Raw genomic sequence first — 24,297 nt, forward strand, 5'->3', positions numbered from 1 at the left:
GCAACACTGTGCCTTCATTATATCGCCCCACCTACGGAAAAAGCAGTGTGACATATCTAAACCTCTTCTTTGGAATGATTTGAAAACAGAAATATTTTTGTGGTCAGCTCTTTATAGCTGCCTGGTTATTAAACCATATAATATATAAACACAGTTATAAACTACAGCAACGGGATGTAAGTGCAATCTAACATTGAGAAAGAAGGGACTTGAGAGCAATAAGAGAACGAGAGAGAGGTAGGGAGGGGGAGAGGGAGGGGGAGAGAGAGAGAGAGAGAGAGAGATCACCATAAGCAGATGATCATTATAACCATTTTTTCTCTATTTCAAATGCAGATAAAAAAAACTGGATGAATATAAAGTAAAGAAACAAACATGTTATTAATTCAAAGATAAAGTAACAGAAACTGTGTGGTGGTCGTCTCTCTGAGCGCACACACACACACACACACACACACACACACACACACACACACACACACACACACACACACACACACACACACACACACACACACACACACACACACACACACACACACACACACACACACACACACACACACACACACACACACAGCCATTACACATTCTGGCAGTTTACAAACCTTGTACAAGTAACACACTTCTGTTGGAAGGATTCTGTCCAGAGCTTTTTGATCCGCGTTAGCGGTTCATCACTACAAGTGATATTTATATACATACATATTGTAAACGGGGGGAATGGGGAAAGTGGTCTATATGCACAGATCACCTTGCAATGATTGTTGAAGCAGTTGGGCTCTGATGTGTGTTCTCTGTAATATGCACATGCCTCCACGCTCACATGTCACGGGATGAGAAATGTACAAGCACAACGGGAACTCTTTGTAATGAACTGTGACAAACTGTGCTCTTCATAATAAACATTTTGTATGTTGACGCTTGGTGTGTTCGGAGCCCGGTGAGGATCCTCGGCCTCGGTGTGAGTTTCAGCTCCGTCAGCGATCACAGCTTGTCTCCCAGAAAGTGTTTGTCAGCAGGTGTTGTTTTCTCCTGCTGATCGTCTCACGTCGGATAAACCCGGGTTTTGTTCTCATTTAAGAGGATTCCTCGCTGACCCCAGCTCACATTGATCCTCCTTAGTGTCAGCGGTGTGATAATCCCGAGCACAGGAATCAGCTAATGGAAGCACAACAACAGGCTCCTCATTATACTCTTATTCTTTATTGACAAGCAGAGTGTTTACCCACCTCTGCTCCTGCAGGTGAGATGGATCTGAACTGGTGGAGAAACTTGAGAAACCTTGGGAACAATCAATCCCTGCAGCAGAACAACAAACACACAGAGAACCAGAGGCTACATGAGTTTATTTAAAGTCAATGAGGAATTTCCCTGATGGAACCTCTAACTTAAAACTCAGCCTGAAGCTTGTTGTGCACCTTGAATAGTAAGAGGATCAAATGATTTCTGCAACTTAACTTTCTAACCTCAAGACAAACTGGACTATTAAGCTCTTTAAAGCTTCTCCCTAACAAATTCCAAAAACTTGTGTTTAACTATTTAAAGCTGGAAACTAGTCAGTCTCTTACAGGGTAGATTATGTCTAGTATCTTAAGGTCAGATGTTAATACTACTGAATCTCATATCTATAAACAGTCTTAACCAGATTATTGTTATCAGTCAATCCCCTGGTTATTATCTCTTTGAAATGATAGAATACATTTCTTATTATCCAATCTTGTTTTGTCCAAAAACCAAAAGATGTTCAGTTCACATAAAGTAGAGAAACTTGAACATTTGCCTGGAAAGGATTCTGCACATTTTGGATTAAAATAACTTATTGATTATTCAAACACTTCTGCCAAGGCTTACGTCCTACCACGTGAAAAGTGATACTGAGAAAGTTTTTCGATGGAGCTGAGAAGCTAACAAGTCAGTATCCACATGGACAGTTTGTTTATTTTTAACACGTCAACATTTGAAGGAGCAAATTGATTTAGAACACATCAGCAAAAGAAAGTACAGCTTGCAATGTTTAAAAAAAAAAAAATCCTTGCTCCAAACTATGTTTTCCTGTGAAACTGTGATAATTCAACTCTGTGAAGCTTTTGAGCAACACATCTTCTAATATTAGCGTCGACAGAGAGAGACTGACACTGATCAGCTGCTCTGCTCCGGCTCCTCTGCCTCTGGAAACACACGTCATGTGGCTAACTACAGGACGACAGTAAACAGGAATTTATCCACCTCACCGCACCACTGAGCAATATCCTATCAGAGTCATAGAACCAGGACTGATTCCAGGTCCATATTCTGCTTTGCTGTTTCTCAGAATAACAGTGAACCAGTGCAGCTCATTCGGTGGAAACAGGCCTCAACACAGCAAAGATGTGACTTATCTGAACGCCTGCTCGGGAATTTACGGCATCACCCTGGTTCTCTTACAGTTTATTACATTTAAAGGAAACCCTCCTCTTGGAAAGAAGCCCACACACTGATCCTTTAAGTCCCAGCAGACAGGTTCTCTCTTGGTCCTGCAGGTTGTGGGAAGCAGCTGCTCCGCTGCACCTCAGCCAGGTTGGGACGGGTTCCGTGGCCACGAGCCAGAGAGGCACGGGGGGGTGCGAGCAAGGCACTGGACTCGTTCTGGTTTGTCCGGTCGCTCGGACGCTCCCGCTGCGATTCAAAGTCAAGGTGACTCATGGCGGCTGAGAAGTCCACTCCAGTCCAATGTGAGCGAAGCAGTAGAGGAACGCCAGCATTGGTGGGGCCACCGTAGACCAGCCTGAGATCACAAGGGAAGGGATTCACACGTCGGTTAACAGGGAATATTTAGATTTACACAAATTGTCCATAATTCAGATAATATAAGTTTTCTTTATAAACACTAAAGCTAAATGGTGGCTGCCATGGACAGAGCCTTGCGTTCTCCCACAGGAACTTCAGACACAAAGAGGAACCGTTTGCTCAGCTCTCTGCTGTATTGTGTTGTGTTATGGTTTTTCTATTTATAGCAGCTCCTTAAAGGGCCGAGCAGAGCAGGCAGGTAAGAATAGATGTCTGCCCCCCCCACCCCCCCGTCCCCGACTGGCTCGCCTCCAGATTATATCCGTAACCTGCACCTGCACCCACAATGCTGGTGAATGGTCTATTCTTTTCTATTCATGTCAAAATGTAATTCACAAACACACACACACACACACACACACACAGACACACAGGCTGCTTCATGCTCAGCTGTACTGTCAGTTTCCCGCCTGCTGGAGGAAGGTTTCCTGGGCTCTAGTTTCCAAAGACATATTCTGATGCTTAATAATTTTTGCCCGCAAGCTAAAGTCCATTATTCTTCATTTGCATTTGTCTTAAAAAAAGCCTTAATGATGTTTCAAGTCAATTTAAGTGAATTATAAATGCTACTTCAATCCCACCAGACATTATTTGAAACAATTTCAAGCAGCAGTATGAAATATTCAGCATTTCCTGACGGGTGAATTCATCATTCAAGGCAAACGGCGGCGTGGAGCCAAGGCGTCCCAGCGTTTTGTCTTTGCAGGTTTGTGCATCTCATTAACACCCTCAGTGTGAAATAGATCCTCTCTCAGCAAAAGTCGTCCAACTTCTGCTGTCAGCAAACCAACAGAGTGGAGATGAGAACCCCAGCAGATCCTCAGCTGCACTTTCTAAGTTCGTATAAAAGTAAAAAGTATCGATTGATCACAAATAGAATCGAGACAACGCAAGTTTTAAATTAACTTTTGCGACTGAAATTAGATAAGAGGGTCATTAAGAAAAGATCAGAGGGTCGCAATTCCACTCGGTTTCCTTTTCCCTCAACTTTAAACTGGTTTTCCATTGAGTGTTGGTGTTTCAGAAGTGAGGCTGTAACAAGATGATGAGGCTGCAGATGTGGAGACACCAGCTTTTTTTAAATGAAGAAGCCCTTAAGTCACATGTAGAAATATTTTTGGCAAATTGTGACAATTGTGCAAATTCAATCAATCATAAGCTACTTCAAAGTTTCAGAAACTTACTTAAGTTTTTAACATTACCCACATCAACAAATCAAGACTCTGCCACAGCTCCGGGCCTTTTTTTTAAACCTTTACACTTTTGAGAGTTTTTAAAGATCCAACTGTCACCAACGTTACTTTGAACTAGGAAACCAGAGGATGACGGGGGTGCACCACCACTGATGGGACCGAACAGCTCTGAACCATAGAGCTCGGTTCAGGTGAGCTGACCTCACTTCTCTGGACTTGAAAACCAGATCCAGGTTCCTCTCGTTCTTTCCTCGTTCGTCTCTTCTTCTCACCCACGACTTCCCGAGTCCATAACACTCAACCTGGTTTCACTGCAGCCATTCTACTTTAATGTGATGATAAGTTATTCCATTAATACAACAACTCAGCACTGTTACTGGAAGCTGATCTTACATTAGAACTATCAGGCTGCGAGGGAGAGACTTTATAAATCCTCAATAAACACAAGTGTAGACACAGGCTGTGATTAGGTATTTCTTCTTATACATTTCACCGGAGGTCAGTTTGCAATTACTCTGCTGCCTGCACTAAAACCCCCAGACAGGCTGATTTAAAGGCATTGATTTCATGTTAATGAAGTGAACCGCAACTTCCCCCTGGTGCTTCACTGCACAGACACCAGGAACGGCTCCGGGCTTTTCTGGAGGATCCATTATATCTAAATTTAAAAGTGCAAAAAAACACAAGAAGTCACTAAAAGTGGCAAAATGGTCAATTTAAATATCGCCTGCCACGTCCAGTCGCTATTTTTAGTGCTTTAATGGTCTGAGCGAATCACCATAAAAGCAAACTGAGATTCTCTGTTTGGTTTGAGCTTCTCGCTCTGAATAATTCACAGCAGAGATGGTCTTTTCAAACACCCTGCTATTCTTTTTTAGGTCTCTCTTAAGTTATTTACGCAGAGTCTACAGGATTACGTGTGTGAAAGGGGTCAGGAGCGTTGGAGGAGGATGTGAACGCACCATTCCCTGCGAGCCTGCCAGGCTTCCAACAAATGATTACTGTCACTATACAACCCAACCGGAGACTGGAGAATGTTTTTTGTCAGGCAGCTCCGGCTCAGATTCGTCACATAAACAGATCCAAAGAGAAAACACTCATCTGAAGATAGAACACAGCGACGGTTTGAAGACAGATTGTCGAGAACAGAAAGAGGGAGATGAGCAACAAGTTCAAATATTAAAGCAGTTTCCAGACGTGAACTCTGGAGAATTGGGTCTCGACAATTTCCTACATTTTATGTAAAATGATGCAGGAAGAAATCTGGGTCAGATGATTTTCACAACAACAGGTTAATCCCCAGAGGCGCCTGTAAAGAGCAGGACAACATGTACAAATTCCACTGTGGGAGTCAGGTGTTTTTGTTTTCAGCAGCAGCACCGGCACTGGGCCTTATCACCAAGGGTTCTTGAATCTCGTTTTCATCCTGAGATCAGATTCTTTTGGACTTTTCCAGTATCACGTGCGTCATGTGTGAGAAACATCATCTACACACTGTGTTCTCTCATGGGCTCACTCGTTAATAGGCTGGCAGAAAACGCTAAATGTCCTGAGGAGCTGAATCGCAGCTTTATTTTGAAAGGGAGGGAACACACCATTTTCTTATTAGGAAGTAATAAGAGTTGCTGTTTCTACACTGACTCCACAACATCGTCAAAAAGCCCAATTTAGACGTTTCACAACAGATCATTAGGAGGAAATTACACGAGTCAAACGAGAGAGAAGCTGGAGGCTGTTTACGGGATCTGCGGCAGAATCACTCTTCAGCTGCTTGAACTCGTAATAGAGCCAACTTTGGTTTTGCAGTGTTCAGATTTTATAGATAACACTATTTCTCTTTTTTCTCAGGGGTCACAGCAGAACCAATCCTCAAGATAACCACAAGGAGAGAGATATGATATAAGTCCAATTTAAAGCAGCACAAATATACAACATTAGTAATGAAAAAACAGGACTAGTGTTTTTATTTCCAGCAACGTTCCTGTTTTAATCTTGTTCAGTAACCTATTCATTATTATAAATTATATTATTTATTATTATTACTAGGGAGTGATGGTCTGCTGCCTGCCAATTTAAGTCAGCATCATCTTTATGGATGTTTTAATGGTGTGGGTAGGATTTCTCCCTGTGCTGACAAACAATAGAATAGAAGAGCAACTTAATGAGGTAACTTGTTTCCACAAAATCCATAATTGCTGCTTTAAATATAAGTAAACTATGCATTTTATTTCAGCATGAGTTGACGGTTCCATATAATAAATTATATAAATGATAAAATTATGTGTCAACACTGATCTGAGTGCAGCTCAGGCGACTTATCTTACTTTTGCAACAAGATGTCTCGGTATTAGGGAGAGTTTCCCGGTGCAAATGCATGAAGATGCATTTTTAATCAGGGTAATATATTTATCAACTATATTTTATTTATGATTTTATTTACAGCCTCTCTTTTGCTTTGGACAAACTATCTTTAGCTGCCATCACTGGAGGAGAAATTGGTGATGCCCCACAATTCAGCTAAATGACTGATGATCCACACTGGTAACTCATTTAGAGAGAGCCAGTTGAAACAATCCCACAAAATGAAGGCGCACACAAATTCCATTGAGTGAGTGCCTCGGAGGGCAACTTACCTTGAATGACGACACGCTTCCAGAAGATTCTGCCAACGTGTGTCCCCCCGAGGAACACCAGATTAGAGAGGATGAGCATCGCAGTGGAGAAGGCAGAGAGGAGAGCGACGGAGCGCCTTCTCATCGCTGCAGAGAAATACTGCTCCTGGGAAATCAGCGAATAAACAGGTAGATTGAAGAATTCAATCCTGTGTCTGAGAAACAAAAAAACATCAAAGTGCAATAATCCTGTGTGACCATAAACTAGGATGATTACACAGTCATCATCATTTATCATGATATATTATTATGATGTATTTTCTGTATGTTTCTACACTGTGTTCAGACTCCAATAATGAGATAGCTGTGTTAATGCTGAGAACTCACTGCTTTGCTTCCCAGAGAATTGATCAGGAGCAATTAACATAATCAATAATCTCATTAGTGTCAATACAATCTTGTAATTTCCAATCCCAAATTAAATGTGACAGAACACAGCTCTGGGCAACATCCCTCATTTAATCAGATCACATGACCCATTTATTTCCACACATCTAGACTGAATCAATAGAGTGATCAGGGAATTAATCAATATACAACTTGAATCTCTTTCAGCTCGCTGTACCATACTGATGAATGTACTTTGGGTTTCAAACTTACGACAATGCAGTGAATAGAGGACGCAGCAAAGAGCGACTTGAATCCGTTCTCCACCAGAACTCCGGCCCAGTTCATCAGGGCCCAGTACTGCAGGTAGTCCCGCCCCCCGTGCCAGACGCACACAAATCCAAACGCAAGACCAGTGGAGAGGATTTTAGACAGAGGGCCGTGTCGTGCACCTCCCAACGGCACATAGATGTATCTGAAACATCAGCATATCACATGAAACAAATAACTACATATAAGCTATAAGAATAAAAACATATCCAAGTTATTTTTTAAAAGCAGTCAAAGAAGACAGGAAAATACCGCAGCTGCAAATGATAAATTACATATGATTGGAAATGACACTACTATGCACCAATGGGTTTCAAAGAACTTCCGTCAAAAAATGGTTATGTTCATTGATTTCTTTTATTAATCTGACGTTCAAGGGCAAAAATAGAGGCACTCCTGGGAAAACTGCTCCTGCCAAATTGGCTTTAATAATCCTGCAAGGGGGTTAATGATTCCAAAAGGTTCCTGGGAGTTGAACCAAACCCTTAAGACATGTTTTACCCACGTCTCTTTGTTAGGATTTGTCAGTGGACAGATGTTTGTTTGTTGCTGATGTCAGCATTTTGGCTTATTAGTTGAGCATTGACAGCTGTATGAAATTCCAATATTTTCTCCAATATCTAACACATAACACATGCATGTTGTTTTGCTGCTGTACAATAAGGTTACACTGTGATATATGCAGCTGTACACTCGCTCCCTTGATGTGAATAATATCCTTCAGTGATCAGTAAAGAATGTGGCTCCTGTCATGAAGAGAAATTGTCTTGGATATTGTGAGACGCTCGGCTGTCCCTGAGGAACCGGGGGTCTCGACATGCTACATGAGTCCGACACACTTAGCAACAAACATATCACAATCCATCTCATGTTGCTGAGCTGGGACCTAATTATCTCAGCCACCCTGTGGCTAATCAATGTTCCTGAAAGATGAGCCAGCATTTTTAGAGCCTTAAATAGAGTGGCCAGCAGCCTGGCCATGTGAGAGGATGAAAGTGCTGTAGGTGCAGAGACAGATGGAGAGGTACCCGCATTAGAGGAGAATATCTAAACATACTGAGCATCTCTCCATGTGTGTGAATCATTTAGATGCAGATATATTTCAAACAGATGTAAATCAGAATATACATTAAAACCTGAATAATCACCATCTTACTACGGAGGGGGCAGACATACAGGAGAATTATGAACTGTGGGATTCTAAGTTTTGTAAGATAAAAAAGAAGATTGTTTATTTGGAGGATGTATAATGTGTGACAATTTATTCTTTTATAGATTTTTGTCCTTGTTGGTGTAACTTTTTCTTTTTTAGTCAGGCCATATTTATATATATTAATGTTTCCAAATTATATACACGTAATACAGAGAGAACAATGCGCTGGCATTAAACAGAATTTGAAATAGGTGCATGTTTGTATGCATGAGGCTTTAGATGGCCGAGCATCTATTATTACTGGATCCAGAGCTTTTACAGAGACACAGTTCACTTGATCTTTGAGTTTTCTTGCTTTAAAGCCAAACTGAACCAAAACTGAAAGCTGACCTCGCTCCACTCGACCGCATCCGTGCCCCCACTTATCTATGAACATCTAACGTTTCACAGGATTCGGGATCAAACGCTCCTCCTCATATGCAGCATATGTGTGTGAAGCAGATAACCTGAGAGCCACACAGGTGGTGTACAGGCAGAAAAAGCGTAATGGAATGGTGAAGAATGAGCCACTTATCTGCCCAGAGAGACGGGGTGTCAGTGAGTCAGAGCACATCATTTAACACCTACACGCTCATCTAGCCCTCTTCAGACCATTTCTACAGATTTTCAGAACTGCATTAGAAGCTCTTTAAAAGCTCTTTCACAAGGAGGAACGGCGGGGCATTGTGTCACGGGTGTCATGACTCAAATTCTGCATCTGCAGAGCGATAATTGCAAGTGATACCATTAAGCGGGAGAAAACAATTTCCAAAGTGCCGCAGATTAAAATAGAAACTTGAATTTGCAATTTAAATTCTGGGATCTTAGGCAAATTTTGTGCAGCCACTTTGACGCCATGTTTCCTTTCGAAACTTGTCTTAAGGATTTGAAAGGCAGATACGCACGCACACGCACACACACACACACGTACACACACACTCACACTCATTAGCAAATAATAACCATGACGAGGGAACATTTCCTCAGAATTTCACAGTATTCTCTGACAACCGTGCAGCTGCAGCGTTGCCTCAACAAAGCAACTGACGTCTCGCAAGTGGACCATAAACTCTCGATGGGCTGCATTCAGCCGAGTGTGCATCATTAAAAGCAGACAAACTAATAACGTGCGTTGTCCAAACTACAAGTGAGCAGACACATAATGCTCCCATTACACATGCACATATTAAACAAGGAGGCATTTCTCCAGGGTGCGGGAGCAGCAGCACAACAGAAGAACTGTTCACCAACATGCGACCTCATAATCATGAGAAAGCCTCCATGCAAATGTGGCGTCCTTGTCCATTATGAGGACAGATGCGGGCTGGCAGCTGCAGAATGGCACCTTTTTTAATAAAAAGAATATTCAACAAATTTAATTCCCAACGGGAAATTAGCTATTTACAACAAGTGTGCAGTAAATAACCGACAGAATTTGATTACATGTGCTATTCCAGATATTATAATCTACATCGATCTCTTGAGCTATAGATAGAAATACAACTATAGAAATGAATAGATATTTAATGGCCACTTGTAACAAACAACTCCCCAAACTTAGCACCTCTTGTACCAAGTAAAGACATAAAGACGATATCAGGAGACAGAAGGCCGGGATAATATACATTTAATTGACAATTCCCTCAATAGAAATTCTCCAGGCAGCTAAAAATGGCAACTTTTATTTAAAATAAAGATTTTCAATGTCCCACAGAAAAGGGGGTGCAATAAATTAGAGAGAAACAAATTCTGTTCCAAACATATAACTTAAAATCTATGGAAATAGAACTGTATTTATTTAGTACTACTCCTGTCATATACAAGTCACATTCACACAAACATTCACACACTCATTCATACAGCCTTTTTCTCCATCACACATTGTTCACACACTGTGGTTCAGTGTCTTGCTCAAAGACACTATGGCATCCAGACTGGAGGAGCTGAGGATCAAACCACCAACCCTGTAGTGAGTGGCAGCCATGTCTACCTCATCAGCCAGAGTGGCCATTTCTATAGATATAGATATATATGTATCTACATATATATCCAGAGAGACATTTTTCATATAAGAGGAGGTATTATTTGATTTAGATAACATTTCCATTTTTGGTCACATTAACATTTGAATTAGACTGTCCACTGCTCGTGAAGTGGCTCTTACCTGATGAGCCATCGGTACAGCCCCTCGTCAAAGTGCCTGGGAATAGAAAGAAAAGGGTCATTTACATAATATAGCACACCTGAGCTCCTGGCCTGAGTGTGTAGGAGGCATGTGTGTTTGTGTGATTGCTCTTTGTCATTAAGAAGATTAGAAAACCCAGCCTTTTTTGTTTTTTTTTGCCCCCCCTCAGGCTGTGAAACTGAACGGATTGGTCGATGATGTCGGTGGACCGCTTTATGCATTCCATCAATGTTGTCAGCATCGGCCAGCTCAGCACACACGGGCTGGATTGGAGTGCATCAGTGTCAGCTCGTCTACAGGAAGCGTGTTTTCACTGCCAAACCAACCCCCCCGCCTGCACCTCAACTTGACAGTGCATGAGCCTGTTACTTCCATCATGCACTGTTTGTATTTCATCCAATTTGCCAATTAATTCGATACAACTAGCTGAATCTAACCCAGTCTCATACAACAGGCCGGCTATAAATCCTTCCTTCATAAAAGGTTATAATGATCGATCTTTGTTAAACTGCTTAGACCTGTGGATATTCAAATTCAGTTCACATTACTTTAATTAGTTTATTGGCTTATGCCTTTCCTTTGTTAAGCATTTTGTACCCACTGATGAATTTACTTTATTGTTTACAATTATTAAATGATCAATACTAAAGGCTGCAGTGTGTGGTGCTGTTTATCTGTTGTGCATTATAGACACGGATGTTTCTTTTACTAGGTTTACCATCATGGATAGAAAAAGGTGGGCAGAATAATAAAAACACCTGCGTCACAAACTACCACCTGCAAAATTGTCATACAGCTGAAAGACAAACAGAATATAATCATCTGCATGAATGCAGGGTTTACTGTAGGACTGCAATAGCTTTCACTGGGTGTACCTAATAAACTGGAAGCTGAGAGCAGCATGTGAGTATTTTTCTCTGTCCAGAAGTGATGACCACAAAACTAACCAGCAAACACAAATTACACTCTTGTTGTTGTAAACACCTGAATATGCTGAAGTATTGCTGAAAACCTTTTGTATATTTCAGGTCTAAGCATTGTCTTTTACTGTGTTTTAAATCATCTTCACATTCCATTTTATAATGTCCACTTTTTGTGCAGGTGAGTGTCAAAGAAATATGAGGTGACAACAAACCCAAAATAAACCAACAGTGAAGAAATGTTACCGTTTTCTGTTATTCTGTTGGACTATAGACTTTACTCATTTACAAATTATAAGATCTGATTAAATGATTAAACCTCAGACACAGTTGTTGTGGTGGTTGAAATTTTGATTTTAGTAGTTTTAACATGCAGACATGTTTTCATTTGATTCCTGATTCGATTCGTTGTCGAAAAGCTGCATCAAACCTCCTAAAAAGTGAAAGGCTTCAGAATCAGTCCCAACGAACAAACCATTTTATCATTGACTCCGAAAGAAAGATTTAATGTTCCTTGTGCGGAGGTGACCTAGTGGACTGATTGCCCGTAATAACAGAAGATGAGACAATTCACTGTGCCCAGCATCTGATTGCCAAAGCACTTCACCTGAAGCACTTGGTGAATGCACCTTTTCCCTCAAGGATTCCAGGAATTCTGGCTTTTCCACCGGGGTGTTAAGGAATTCTGCCTTCGAGGTCTGTGTAAGACTTTACTTTTTGGATGGGTTCCAGTGTTTGATCTTACCTCCACATCCCTGTGAAACTGTGCATGATGCTGACACAAGATGGAAGCTTTGGGGGAACCAGGTTATCCAAAGTAGCGAGCATGGATGGAAGGCCGAAGAGCACCAGATACTTCACATAGAAGAACTGGACGAGGGCCAAGGCCAGACCGCCTGTGAAGCCAAGGAAGAACAGTTTAACACAAACATCCATCTATTTATAGACCACAGCAGTGATTTGAATAAATAACATAAATCTCCCAAAACCCTCAAAGACATAAAGGTGCTTTAAAAGCAGATTAACAAATAAATAACTACAAATAAAATCTATCCACACGTAAAAAACTGAATCATGAATCAAAGGCAATGAGTAAATCAGTTTTCAGCACATCTGAAAACAAATCCTGCGGGGTAGACATGTTTTTAAAGTCTGCATCGTGTGAACATGTTGTGTGTGTGTGTGTGTGTGTGTGTGTGTGTGTGTGTGTGTGTGTGTGTGTGTGTGTGTGTGTGTGTGTGTGTGTGTGTGTGTGTGTGAGTCTGAAGTGGCAGGGAAACATTAAAGCTGGAGCTCAATGTTGTGCTGCGCATGAGAGCTAAAAATACCCACAGTCTAAATACCTACCCAAGGCCCAAGGAGGAATCATTTCTAAGTAGGTCTCGTTAGACTGGATGGAGTGCATGTACATAGCGTGGATCATGTATTCTGCGACGCACCACCACAGAACGATGCGTCCGGATCTGAGCACCAAGTATCTGAGAGCAGATCCGTCCCTGTCGCTCTCCTCGGCAGGTCTCTGCATCTGCAGGGGGGGGAAAGTGAGCATGTTGCTAAGGCTGCCGGCGGAATTTTCATCCACGGGACTGCAACACAATAATCAACACTTATTACTTACATACATTACAGGGATGATATGTACCAGTTCTTCATTTGAATGTCTAAAAACAACTTCACCTATGTTACACTCAATCCGTTTCCAACAATGCTCAAACCCACGTTTCATTTTATCGCCTTTTAATTGCATCATATCCACTTTACCCGAGGCTTCGCGCGTCACTGCCGGAGCAAACAGTGTATGACGAAGGAAAAACACTCTGCTAGCCAGTCGGCTGTTCTTTCCTTCCATTGTTTGTATTGTTCACTCGTAGTGGATCACAATTATTCATCACCCTTTGCTGCGTAACATATTCTACGTTTAACTCTAGAAGAGGGATGTGAAAACAAGCCTCGAACAAGTTTTATAAAAGAAGAAACAAACCAAATAATTGGGAGCTGTTTCTCTTTAAATGTGGAAAATTCAAGTATCTGTCCTTTTGAAAGCAGGACCACCAGTCGTGTGTCGTCTGCTGTGTGTATAAAAAAACATGACCTGAGATCAGCTCCACTTAGAGGCAGCAATCAGCTTCTCCAGACGAAAAACAAAAGAGGGCAATCTTTGTGTCACTCTCACCTGCTCGGTGTAGTCTTTGTACGGGATGATGGGTCCATTGTAGAAAAAGGGATGATAGAAGGTGTATGAAAACAGCCAGCCGAGCTGCACTACACCCCCCCGGCCTGCGGGGCACCAGCAGTGCTCCAGGCTGAAGCTGATGAAGCGCAGACCACAGACAGCAACGCTGAAGAGCAGCAGATAGTACTCCTCCTCAGTCTCGTACCAGCCTCTCTGAGAAATGCAGTGGGGAGGCCAATTATTTTTACCACATCTCTGGGGAATCCTTCTATAAATAGTGGCACTCTGGCACTAAATTTGGATTCACTTCCTCCAAATACTCAAGAACATATCCTCCATACAACTTTTAATGAGCTCAGCTCGGCAGCGTTGGGAATATATCGATGATTTCGAAGTAGTGCTTGAACTCAGGTAGTCGGTTGTGTGCTGCTGCTGCTGCATGTGTGTGGGTGGTGAGAGCACAGGAGGGGAGGAGGTTGTTTTTGTAAACCATGCACAGGTCTGTCAGGTCTATTTCACATTCTGAATTCTACTCTAACAACTGGAGCATAGTTACCTCTCTGCTACTACACTTGAATTGTCCACACTGTGAAGTTAAAAGATGTTTTTAGAGGAGGATACATGTCACAGCCTCCTTAACGTGGTGAAATACTATGAGCCAGTGTCCATAACAAGCAACCAGTGTAGATATGAATGGAAGCAAGTCTCAAAATATTCCACGGGATGTATTTCATTGTCTTGTATTAGGTCAAAATGCATTTGTGGTTCGTCTCCCTGTCATGTAGCTGCAGCAAATGCTTGCTTTTGATAATATGATCACCTCCCCTAAATTCATACAGGAAGGTAATGAGCTTTCTCCCATTGTCTCATCATCAGGGAACACTAGAAATGATATGCTTGATTGTATCGTTTAAAAAAATCCACTCAAATTCTCCAGCCAGAAAATAATAGACCTGCACGTTTCTTAAGTATCTTGCGCCCTCTTGTGTTCATTGCAAATAGGACACCTATCAAATGAGGTAAACAGTTCGACAGATTTTGTTTTTTAAGTATATTGTGTGTGCAACTATGGTAAAATCTAGATTTACATAACAATTTTAGTGTGGTCTTAAATAAAGAAAGTATGGAACTGATTGTGAGTGAAGTGGATCTTAAACAAACATGAATGGTGGCTGTAAATGCATTGTGTTTGCATGGTTTAGTAACTGTGACGCCCGTGTGACCGATTCAACTTCAAACAGCATTAACTTTACTTTGAAAAGCTCTTTTAGTAATCGGTTTCATCCTTTGACTGCACCTGGATCTCTTGAAGTGGCTGGATGTGGAGGGTGGAGAGCAGCAGCAGGTTACACCCCCACGACAGAGCGGGCTTCCGCAGCCGGGCCACTGAGAAGGTCAGAGCCAGATGCACCAGCAGCACAGTCACACCGTTAACCCCCAACACGCTGCTGGCTGCTACGAGGCCGTATATCGTGAGCACTGGCACCCTAAGCTGTAAGAGAAACAGGAATAATGTGATGGATTGAAATATCTCACACTTCAACAACAACAACAACAACAACAACAGTATATTCCACGACTGCTTCCTACCTTTGGGTAAAAGCTGCTGGTGAATCTGGATAAGATGCCATGACCAGTCAGAGTCCAAAGTAAGGACTTCTTGGCCCATTGAGTCCAGAAGCTCCACTCAAAGTCTGAAGGGTCCTGAACCAAAACAATTCGTTTTAAAAACACACCTGAAGCCTGTTGAGTGTGTTACGGCCACGTTTTAAAAGTATATGAATAAAGACAATGAAGTGTTTTAGTTTCTCTGACACAAACAGTTTAAATTAACACTTGTTGAGATGCAACATTAAGAGACTTACCCTTTTAAAACCCTTAAGTAGACCTTCTTCCAGCTGGAATTCTCTTGCCAGCCCTGCTTCATGCTCTGAGATACAAAAAACAGGAATTCACTTTATTATTTGATCTCATTCTACTTAATAGACAGACTGGTATCTGGCCATGCACCTTACCTTTGGAGAACCTGTGCAGTTGGTAGAAGGAGTAGAGGTGTGAGCCAATGGAAAGCACCCAGTACACAAGGATCTCTGTCCGTGGCAACGGGGACCACTGGGCCTTGGACTTGGACGTCATCAGGTAAAATCACTGTGCTATAGTGCACCTGTAAGACAGAATGATTGAGACACAAATGAAGCCACGCTCGATCAATCGCTAGTCTGTCTCAGCAGTAAATCTTGATGTTCCACCCCTGTTTTGATTTAATGAAACAACTAAATAAAACCAAACGCGTCCGAAACACAAATTTGTGACCAGTGTGATAAGAAATTCCTAAGACAGCATCTTTAAACCATCTTTGAGAAAAATACTATACACTTTAAACTGCAATCTAGCGTTAAAGGTTTCAAAAGTTAGTCCCTGGAATAGCGACAAAATTTCGTAGGTGTAAACGATCTCAATGGTACACAAAATGTCCCTAGCCAGTCATATCAATGAGAACCTGATCAATCCAAAGCCCAACGTGTACGATTCATGTGTATTTATCTGCAGAAATTGGATAAAGATGATGTTTTCATGAGTTTATAATAACATGAAACTGAGCAGAGTATTTTGTACCTTTGAGATCGTTTAAACCTGCAAGACTTTTTGGAATTAATCCAGGGACAAACATTAAAAACTTGAAACGCTCTTTAGCAGTCTACAGGGTTTATAACCTACACTGTAGCCGGCCACCAGGGGGCAATCGAGATGTTCTGGCTTCACTTTGAGAAGAAATAAGTCTTCAGTGAAACATGGCAAACTGAAAAGAAGAGGACCTTTAAAGAGCTCATTCTCAGGTGATTATAAACTAATGAAACATAATATGTAAAACTGTATTTAATTTCTACAGATAAATACACAGAATCCTACACGTTGGACCTAAGATTGATCGGTTCTCATTGATTTGATCAGTTAGGGAAACTTTTTTTATACCGTTATGATCGTTCACAGCTGCGAACTGTTTTAATTACTCCACAGACTTTAACTTTAAAACCCTTTAACGCAGGATCACAGTCTGTAGTTTACAGCTTCCTCTGAGCTCACAGACACAAAACACACATTGTTAGATTCACTTTCTTACATTAGTTCATCTCTGAAGTTTGTCATTAAATAAACTCGCTTTGAAAAAGGTCCCTCAGCTGTTAGCTCCAGAACTCGGTTGAGAATCACCGAGTTTTAAAGTTTGCTTCGGTATCAAAGTAAATCAGTGACACTTAACGAGTCGTTCAATGATTCACATCGAATCCAAACTATTGATGGTGAATTCGGCGAAGTTAGTTTTGTAAAAAAAGTGAACAAATCCACGTTAGATGAGCTTTTTTATGACGCAAATCGGACAACACCGGCGCGTTGAGAGTTAGCTAGCATTAGCCACTTAAGCTAAACGATGGAATACGGTGTGTAGAGGTACCTGCTGCTGTCGGACTGTTGTTCATGTCACTGTCAGTGGGAGTGTTGTCTGTCTGACTGTGTTTGGATCATAGCAACACTGTGGTTTCCATGGGACTCGGTCCTTCTTCACTGGCTTCATTCTGCTCTACCGCCCCCATTAGGGCCGGAGTGGCAACACAGCATCTGTCAGGGAAATCTGGACATAGACTGTATATAATATAATATAGGATAATATAATATAATTATTCACAGGTGGGAAGTGATTCAATTTTACCTATGTAAATTTAAAAAGCACTTACTTATTATATAGTATTCTGTTTTGAAATTATAATTACTTTGAGGATCAACTAGAATGACTCTCGAGTGTCCTGGAACCCTGATTTAACGGTATCCAGATTTTTATTTGGAAAAGTCTCATAGATATAAGTCCACTGAACATGCTTTTCATCAAGGAAGATAATTAAAAAAAACACAATGGTTAAGAAAGTGTAAAGAAGTTCCTGGATCCAGCCCTGATCCGGATCCTAACCCGAGTTTAACACATCCTTCCACCAGATGTTGTTTAGTAGTTTTCTTGTAATCCTGCTGGCAGTCACGCAAACATAACCTCCTTGGAAGAGCCACCAAAACATCTAATCAACTCCAGGCAACTTCTTTTATCTTTATTTTTGTTATTTTTGTAACCACTATTGTGTCATGAAATCAGTGTGTTTCATTTCATGCAAAGTATGTACAATTTTGCACACATCGTGAAAACAAGGGCTGGAGGTTGTACAGGCATTTATTTAAATAAGAATTTTCACACACAAACAATGATTTCTCCTGACACTGCACCTCTCTGCGCGAGGATTGATACATGGTTTATTTTCAAAGTGTTACATGATTCATTTTAAATGGTTTATTGTGGCGAAAGGGTTGATTGATGAATGAGCAGCTGACTATGCATGCATCCTGAATTCCACAGGTTTCTAGCGTTTTCATAGCCCAACAAAAGATCAGAGAATCACAACGACAAAAAGACGCACTGGGTAAAAACAAATATCGTAACAAGCTGACATAGAGACAGCCTGCACAACGGTAATATAGCATAAATCTATTCTTCTCACTTGATTCATTCTTTCCTTATCGATACAATCTGCAACTTCTCACCGCGAACAAAAACTTTCCCAACAAATTAAAGGAGTTATTAGACTCCACTAGTGAACTTAATAAATAGACGTTTGATGTTTCTATCTCCTTGTAAGATCTAAACTTGTTTCTTTGCCCTACAACCAAATACATCTTGTACGCTTTCAGAGATCCACATTTAGAGATTCCAATTCATCAGTATAACAGTGAACTGTAAGCTCCTCTATCATGTGTGTGCATGCTAACATGAGAGCATGCATTCATGCCTGCGTGTGTGCACAGTGCCTGTTATCACAGCATGAATATCTTTTCACAGCTCGTCGGTCTCTCCATCGAAGGGCACCACATCGTTCTCCATGTGAATGCTGTTGGGCTCGCTGCTGCCCATCCAGCCAATAGGAGTACGGTTGAAGGAAGGCCGGCATCCGATTTCCTGTTGGTACACCACTGGGGCCTCAGGCTCGGTCGCCTCGGCTTCTGGCATCTGGAATTTCATAAACTGGCTGGCCTTATCGAAGCCACCGAAGGGCATGGCAAACCTGGCAAAGAGAGGAGAGAGGATTGTTAAAACTCCTCTTCGTCACAAAAGCATCTACGGAGTCTGGTCGGAGTGGAAGTACCTGTTGAAGCTTTTGTACTTGGGCAGATCCTTTCGGTCAGTGGGTCCGGGCATTCCCGCCTTGAGAGTGGCTACCAGAACCTCATCCCCCTTCATGGCCTTCTCCCATGGAGACATGTAGCCCCTCAGAGTAATCTTGGTTGCATCATCACATCCACCTCCTGTGGAGGAGAAATCAAGGCTAGAGGGTCATTTGTGTAAGTAAGTTATCATCATTGTTAAGGGTCAGAAAAGAGGATCCATATAACTCATGGTTGTTCAATAAACCTGAAGTTACAGCCAGCATACAGCTAGCGTAGCTTAGCATAAAGACTGGAAGCAAGGGGAACAATTAGCTCGGTTTTGTCTAAAAGTGAAAAAACAATCTCTAACACACTGTCGTCTCGACTCTCAGCAAGAACATGAATAAGTGATTTCTCCTGAATATCAGATTATTCCTTTTGGTTCCTTCAATGTTTGATAAAGTTAAATCTTTATTGTTTTTATCAGTCAAACAAATCAAATCATCACAGAGCATATGTTGTTTTTATGTAAGTATATATTTAACCTCAAAGGCCACAGGAGCGGGACCAACCTTTTAATGGAGACCACCCAACAGCAACTTCCTTTCCGTCTTTTCCATCTTTCCCTTGGTCGCCACCTCCTGCTCCTCCTGCACCTCCTGCACCTCCTGCACCTCCTGCTCCTCCACTTCCTGCATGTTTTTTTCCAGGCTTGGGAGGAGGCACGGGGGGTCCTCCTCCAGTCTGTATCGCTCCATAGTGCACATGTCCGGTCTGCTTGCTCACAAAATGCCCACCGACAGTGATCATGTCACTTCCAATCTGACCCCCCATAGAGGGAGCAAACTTCTGGAGGTTGTCCTGAAAGAAATGTGATCCAAATAAACCACCACATGCCACACGGCTCATTCATGTGTTTGTGCTCATTCATCTTGTTTTATCCTGGTGACATTATACCTAACAAGCATATTTCTCCATCAGCCCACCACTACAGCTCTGTTTCATTATGGCATGGACACCACACAACCTCAGGTGGTGTCCTAGGGTATCAGACAACTAGCCTCAGATCCTTTATGCACAATAAGCTGCGAGGTTGAGCCTTTATGGATCGACTAGTTTTTCCAGCACCCCCCTCAGATGCTGATGGCATGGAGACCTGAGGAATTCGGAGGACAAGACCACTGCACACTGGGAACTACAGCCAAGACAAGACCTGTCGTTTTGGATGTGCTCATCAACCTTAGTTGGGCCACATGCTCACATTGCCAATTTTTCCCTTCCAACATAAATAACTTTTGACTTGCTGCCTGATACCCCCTACCCCCATGACGGGTTGTAACGACATAATCAATGAATCCTTCACTTCGGTGGTTTTAACGTTGTAGCTGATGTAGCTGTGGAAGTTCTTTGTGTATTATTCACATGATATCATTCACTTTAAAGAAAAAATGTTCCTTGAGTTTACAGAAGAGTCATTTGTATTTGTTTCCTCCTTGAACTGCAGGCTCTCACCATCGACTCACTGCAGAAGACGTCCGGGTTGTTCTCATGGATGAACTTCTCCATCCTCTTCTGCCTCATCCTGAACATCTTGGAGCCTTGGTTCTTCAACAGGGAGAGCTCCTCCAGCATGATGTCTTTGGGACTCCTGATCTTGTTCCCCAGGTCGAACTCAGAGGCCTCCGGCTCTGAGTCATACTCTAGGTGAGGGACATCCAGACACATGGGTTCAACATTTGAAAACGAGAGAACAAAATGATACTCTGACGACTACATGGTGATATAACAGATGTTTCAACTAATTGTTTTAGCATCTCTACAATATTTCTTCATGAGTTTTATCTGCAATAATAATGTGACTTAATTTAAGCACTTCATTATTTTACAATTTTCAACATTTAATAATTGTTTATGAGAGAAAATGTACATATATGCTTAATCAGTTGAGCTGTTTTGGACTTTACTGCCAAAGTAAACCTGTTTATGCTTTAAGAATACAGTAACTTTCCCCTGCCATTTATTGAAATGTGTATATTCTTGAAAGAAGCTGTGTTATGCACATGAAAAATGTTATTTCATTTTTACATCAGCTCCTGTCAGACTCACCATGCTGAGTGATGTGTGAGAGGTCAGTGATGATCTTTGAGAGCTTTTTCCGCTTGAACAGTGGGGCAGGTGTTCCCAGAGGCATGACTGGAAGGCAAAGGAGAAAAAAAAGTGGCGTTAGCACAAACATAAAGAACAAAACTACTTTAAAACATCTGACCGTGTACTTTTTGAACATATATTCAACAGGAATGGAGGTGATGTGAGAGAACTGAAAGAAATTGAATGCAAACAAGTTAAAGTATAAGTAAATTATGTTTTAAATGCAACATCTTGAACTATGATGCTACCTTTTATTTGCCTCTTCAAAGGAATGGAAACCTCATCTGCACTAAGGATCAAGTGACAGGAGTGTTTTCGTTTTAGATTTCAACCTACTTCTCTGTATTACTCTTCAGCGTCAACACCGACGCTCATCAGCAGTTTGTGAAAGTGAATCCACGGAATCTGAATGTGACGGCACGGTGCTCTGCTCATTTTTCAAGTTCAAGGGTCGGGGCCCTCGGATTACATTGCCCAGCGAAACAGATGTCTGCCCCAGAGGAAACGTATAGCTCCATGACGCATGTTTCTGTTTTGTTTGGTGTCTGAGTCAACAACAACAGAGTCGCTCTGTGGTGATTGATGCACCTCGGGTTTGTTCTGCTGCAGTGAGAGTGAAGGCCTCAGCATTCTGAAGTCGCATTATTCAAATCATCTGATCATATTCCCCAATCTGCAGCCTTCATAAGAACAAGCTGGCGATGGAGAGTGGGAGCAATACTTTTCTCTGTGGAGATTTGAGTCACTGTGGGACAACATTTCTTACAACCTCCCTGGTGTTAAGATATGAGTCTTCTCCTTACCTTACCTCATGTGTTAATGTGATTTTAATCTCTCTGCAAGCACTTAAACCCCTTAGCGTCTTTAATTCACAGTCAAGCGACAAAACATCACATTGCATCCCCTGGCTGAAACTCAACCCCCCCGCAGCTATTTTTAAAAGACGTTTCCAGCCAAGACATTTCAGCGACGTGTGATGGCGTCATTCGACTATCAAATGGACCTTAACACAACCCTTAAGGACACAATGAGCACCTCTAGAAAACAAAGCCGAGGTCACGTTGGAAGCTCTTTCGAAACACCAGCGAGATCTGGAGCAGCTGCCGAGAGAGTTTTTGGACACATTTTTTAATTCCCTAAATAATTACAAGCTCAGGGACGCCTTGCGATCAGTTTTGATGCCCCCCCCCCCCCACCCCCATCATAGTTTGGAGACACCATATAAAATCTCTGCAACGCCCACACAGAGGGATGGTCAGCACATTCACCCATTCCTTTGGCCACTTTAAGACCTAAGAAAGTCTAAAAGCAGCAAAGTGACTCACTGAGACATTTATTGGTGGAATCAGAAGCATTTGTGTCAAAAGCAAAGTAATAATCTGCTCTGATTAGTTGGTTTAGTCTTCAGTCATTTCCTTCAGGCTACACAACACATTTAGGACTGCATGGAGAATATGTTGCACGTCTTTATTGCCTCTTCCCATTCTTCGTAGTAGCCAGTCGTTAAATCCAAGCTGTTGGTTGGTTAGCAGAACAAAGCACGTCGATTGGATGCAGATCCACTCACCGGTATTCTGTTGTAATCCTCGGAGGAGAGACAGGCTTCTTAATATCAAACAGACGAGAGGAGACCCCGGGGACTAATCTCTTATCGCAAGTTTACAAATCCTGAAGCGCCTCTGACCCTGTGCCTTGACCCAAGTCGTGAGAAGTGCAAAACCCAACTTGCACTCAGATGGCAGATCGTCCAGAGGCTCCGAGCTGAGGGTGGCAGCAGAGTTGGTGTCAAGACGGGAGGAGGAGGAGGAGGCGGCGGTCGAGGTTTGTGGGTATGAATAGGGATCTGGGTTGGAGGAGTTGGGGGGGGGGGAGAAGTCTCTGTTGGCCAGCTTAAGTGCTGATGGGGATATTAAGGGAACAAAATCATTCTCACAGATGGCTCTGAAGCCTATATTTAGTAGCAATGAACCAGAGGGAACAGAACTCTGCTATAAGATAACCTCAAAGGACTTGGGGTGTTTTGGGGGTAGACACACACACACACACACACACACACACACAGACTGATATATACGCGTACACAGTGCATGTGTATGGTTAAGGAATGTGTATGTGTGTGTGTGTTTATTGGGGCCGTGCCAGTTTGTGTTTCAGGCTGAGAGCCGGCTCCTGTCCTCACTGCGTTGCTCTAATCTGACACAACATTGTCACATTTTCAGTTTCTCTCAGGCGTCATGTGAGTGGACGTGATGGACATGTGAAGACAGAGCTGTCTCACAGCTGTCTCACAGTACTGGAGAGCATCCAAAGGTCACTGCCAATGACAGACGATACACGTTTATACAGTACATTCCCTGGAGCTTCAGTCATTTGGAGAGCATGGAAACATTTTAAATATTGTTAATACTTTAAAATCATTAGTTCAAGACATTTTACTCAAATCACCTGAGTCACAAGGATTCTTTTTTTCAGAATCATATCGTCTGACTAATGTTTCCTGACAAACCATCACATAGTTGAGATAGTTTGGTCTCAAATTGTTGGATCAAAAACAATCAAAATAGGTCAATAATGTATAGTTATAGAATGGGTACTTCTCCACCTGAGTCTTAGACACAATGCAGAGGACATGTCCTGATTGCCCTCAGTTTGTTCCCTGACATAAAGCTTTTGCATATATCTGCATGTTTTTATTTAAAAGAGAAATGAGATCACAAAACCTACATATCCTGTGTTTCAGTCGTTCTTATCAGTTTTTTTTATCTCATATCCAACCGTATCAATGTCATGTCTTTGGAGCATTTGAGCAAGTGCTTTCCTGAAGGCTGGGATCTGGGCAGGTATTGATCATTCAATAATCTAAGGAACATTTTCTAGTAAGTGAATGACTCTCACTTTTACATCCGACCTCACTGGCTTTTACACAAAAAACAAAAAGGTCCAGAGTCCCTGTCGACTCTGGAGGGACACGACAATTTTAAGCAGTTAAATTAAGAACAAATTCTCAATTACAGTGGCCACTTGTCAAACTGTCAATGTCTCTATTAATATTCTTCTGTTTGGATATTAGCAGCCCTATATATAGAACCCCTGAGAATGTGGAGTCTGGAAATAAAATGCCCTTCTGACTGCAGCAGTGCAGTGGAG

At 41.9% G+C, this 24,297-nt stretch overlaps 2 protein-coding genes across 2 annotated transcripts; both read right to left on the reverse strand.

Moving 5' to 3' along the window:
- Window positions 1-2,025: 2,025 nt before the first annotated feature.
- Window positions 2,026-17,322, reverse strand: hhat (hedgehog acyltransferase). The gene is made up of 12 exons (XM_061087678.1): window positions 17,273-17,322; window positions 15,837-15,985; window positions 15,687-15,751; window positions 15,412-15,525; window positions 15,119-15,313; window positions 13,822-14,034; window positions 12,996-13,173; window positions 12,394-12,544; window positions 10,708-10,743; window positions 7,295-7,496; window positions 6,656-6,800; window positions 2,026-2,767 (listed from the first exon to the last, which is right to left on the reverse strand). Exons 2-12 carry the CDS (start codon window positions 15,955-15,957, stop codon window positions 2,682-2,684), a joined length of 1,506 nt encoding a protein of 501 aa, XP_060943661.1. The 5' UTR covers window positions 15,958-15,985; window positions 17,273-17,322; the 3' UTR covers window positions 2,026-2,681.
- A 1,369-nt stretch (window positions 17,323-18,691) lies between these two features.
- Window positions 18,692-21,193, reverse strand: myoz1a (myozenin 1a). The gene is made up of 5 exons (XM_061087862.1): window positions 21,109-21,193; window positions 20,515-20,702; window positions 19,575-19,863; window positions 19,002-19,161; window positions 18,692-18,920 (listed from the first exon to the last, which is right to left on the reverse strand). The coding sequence occupies exons 1-5, from the start codon at window positions 21,191-21,193 to the stop codon at window positions 18,692-18,694; spliced, it is 951 nt and encodes a 316-aa protein (XP_060943845.1).
- Between the last annotated feature and the right edge of the window lie 3,104 nt (window positions 21,194-24,297).

This window comes from Limanda limanda, chromosome 15 (assembly GCF_963576545.1).
Source record: "Limanda limanda chromosome 15, fLimLim1.1, whole genome shotgun sequence".
NCBI lineage: Eukaryota > Metazoa > Chordata > Actinopteri > Pleuronectiformes > Pleuronectidae > Limanda > Limanda limanda.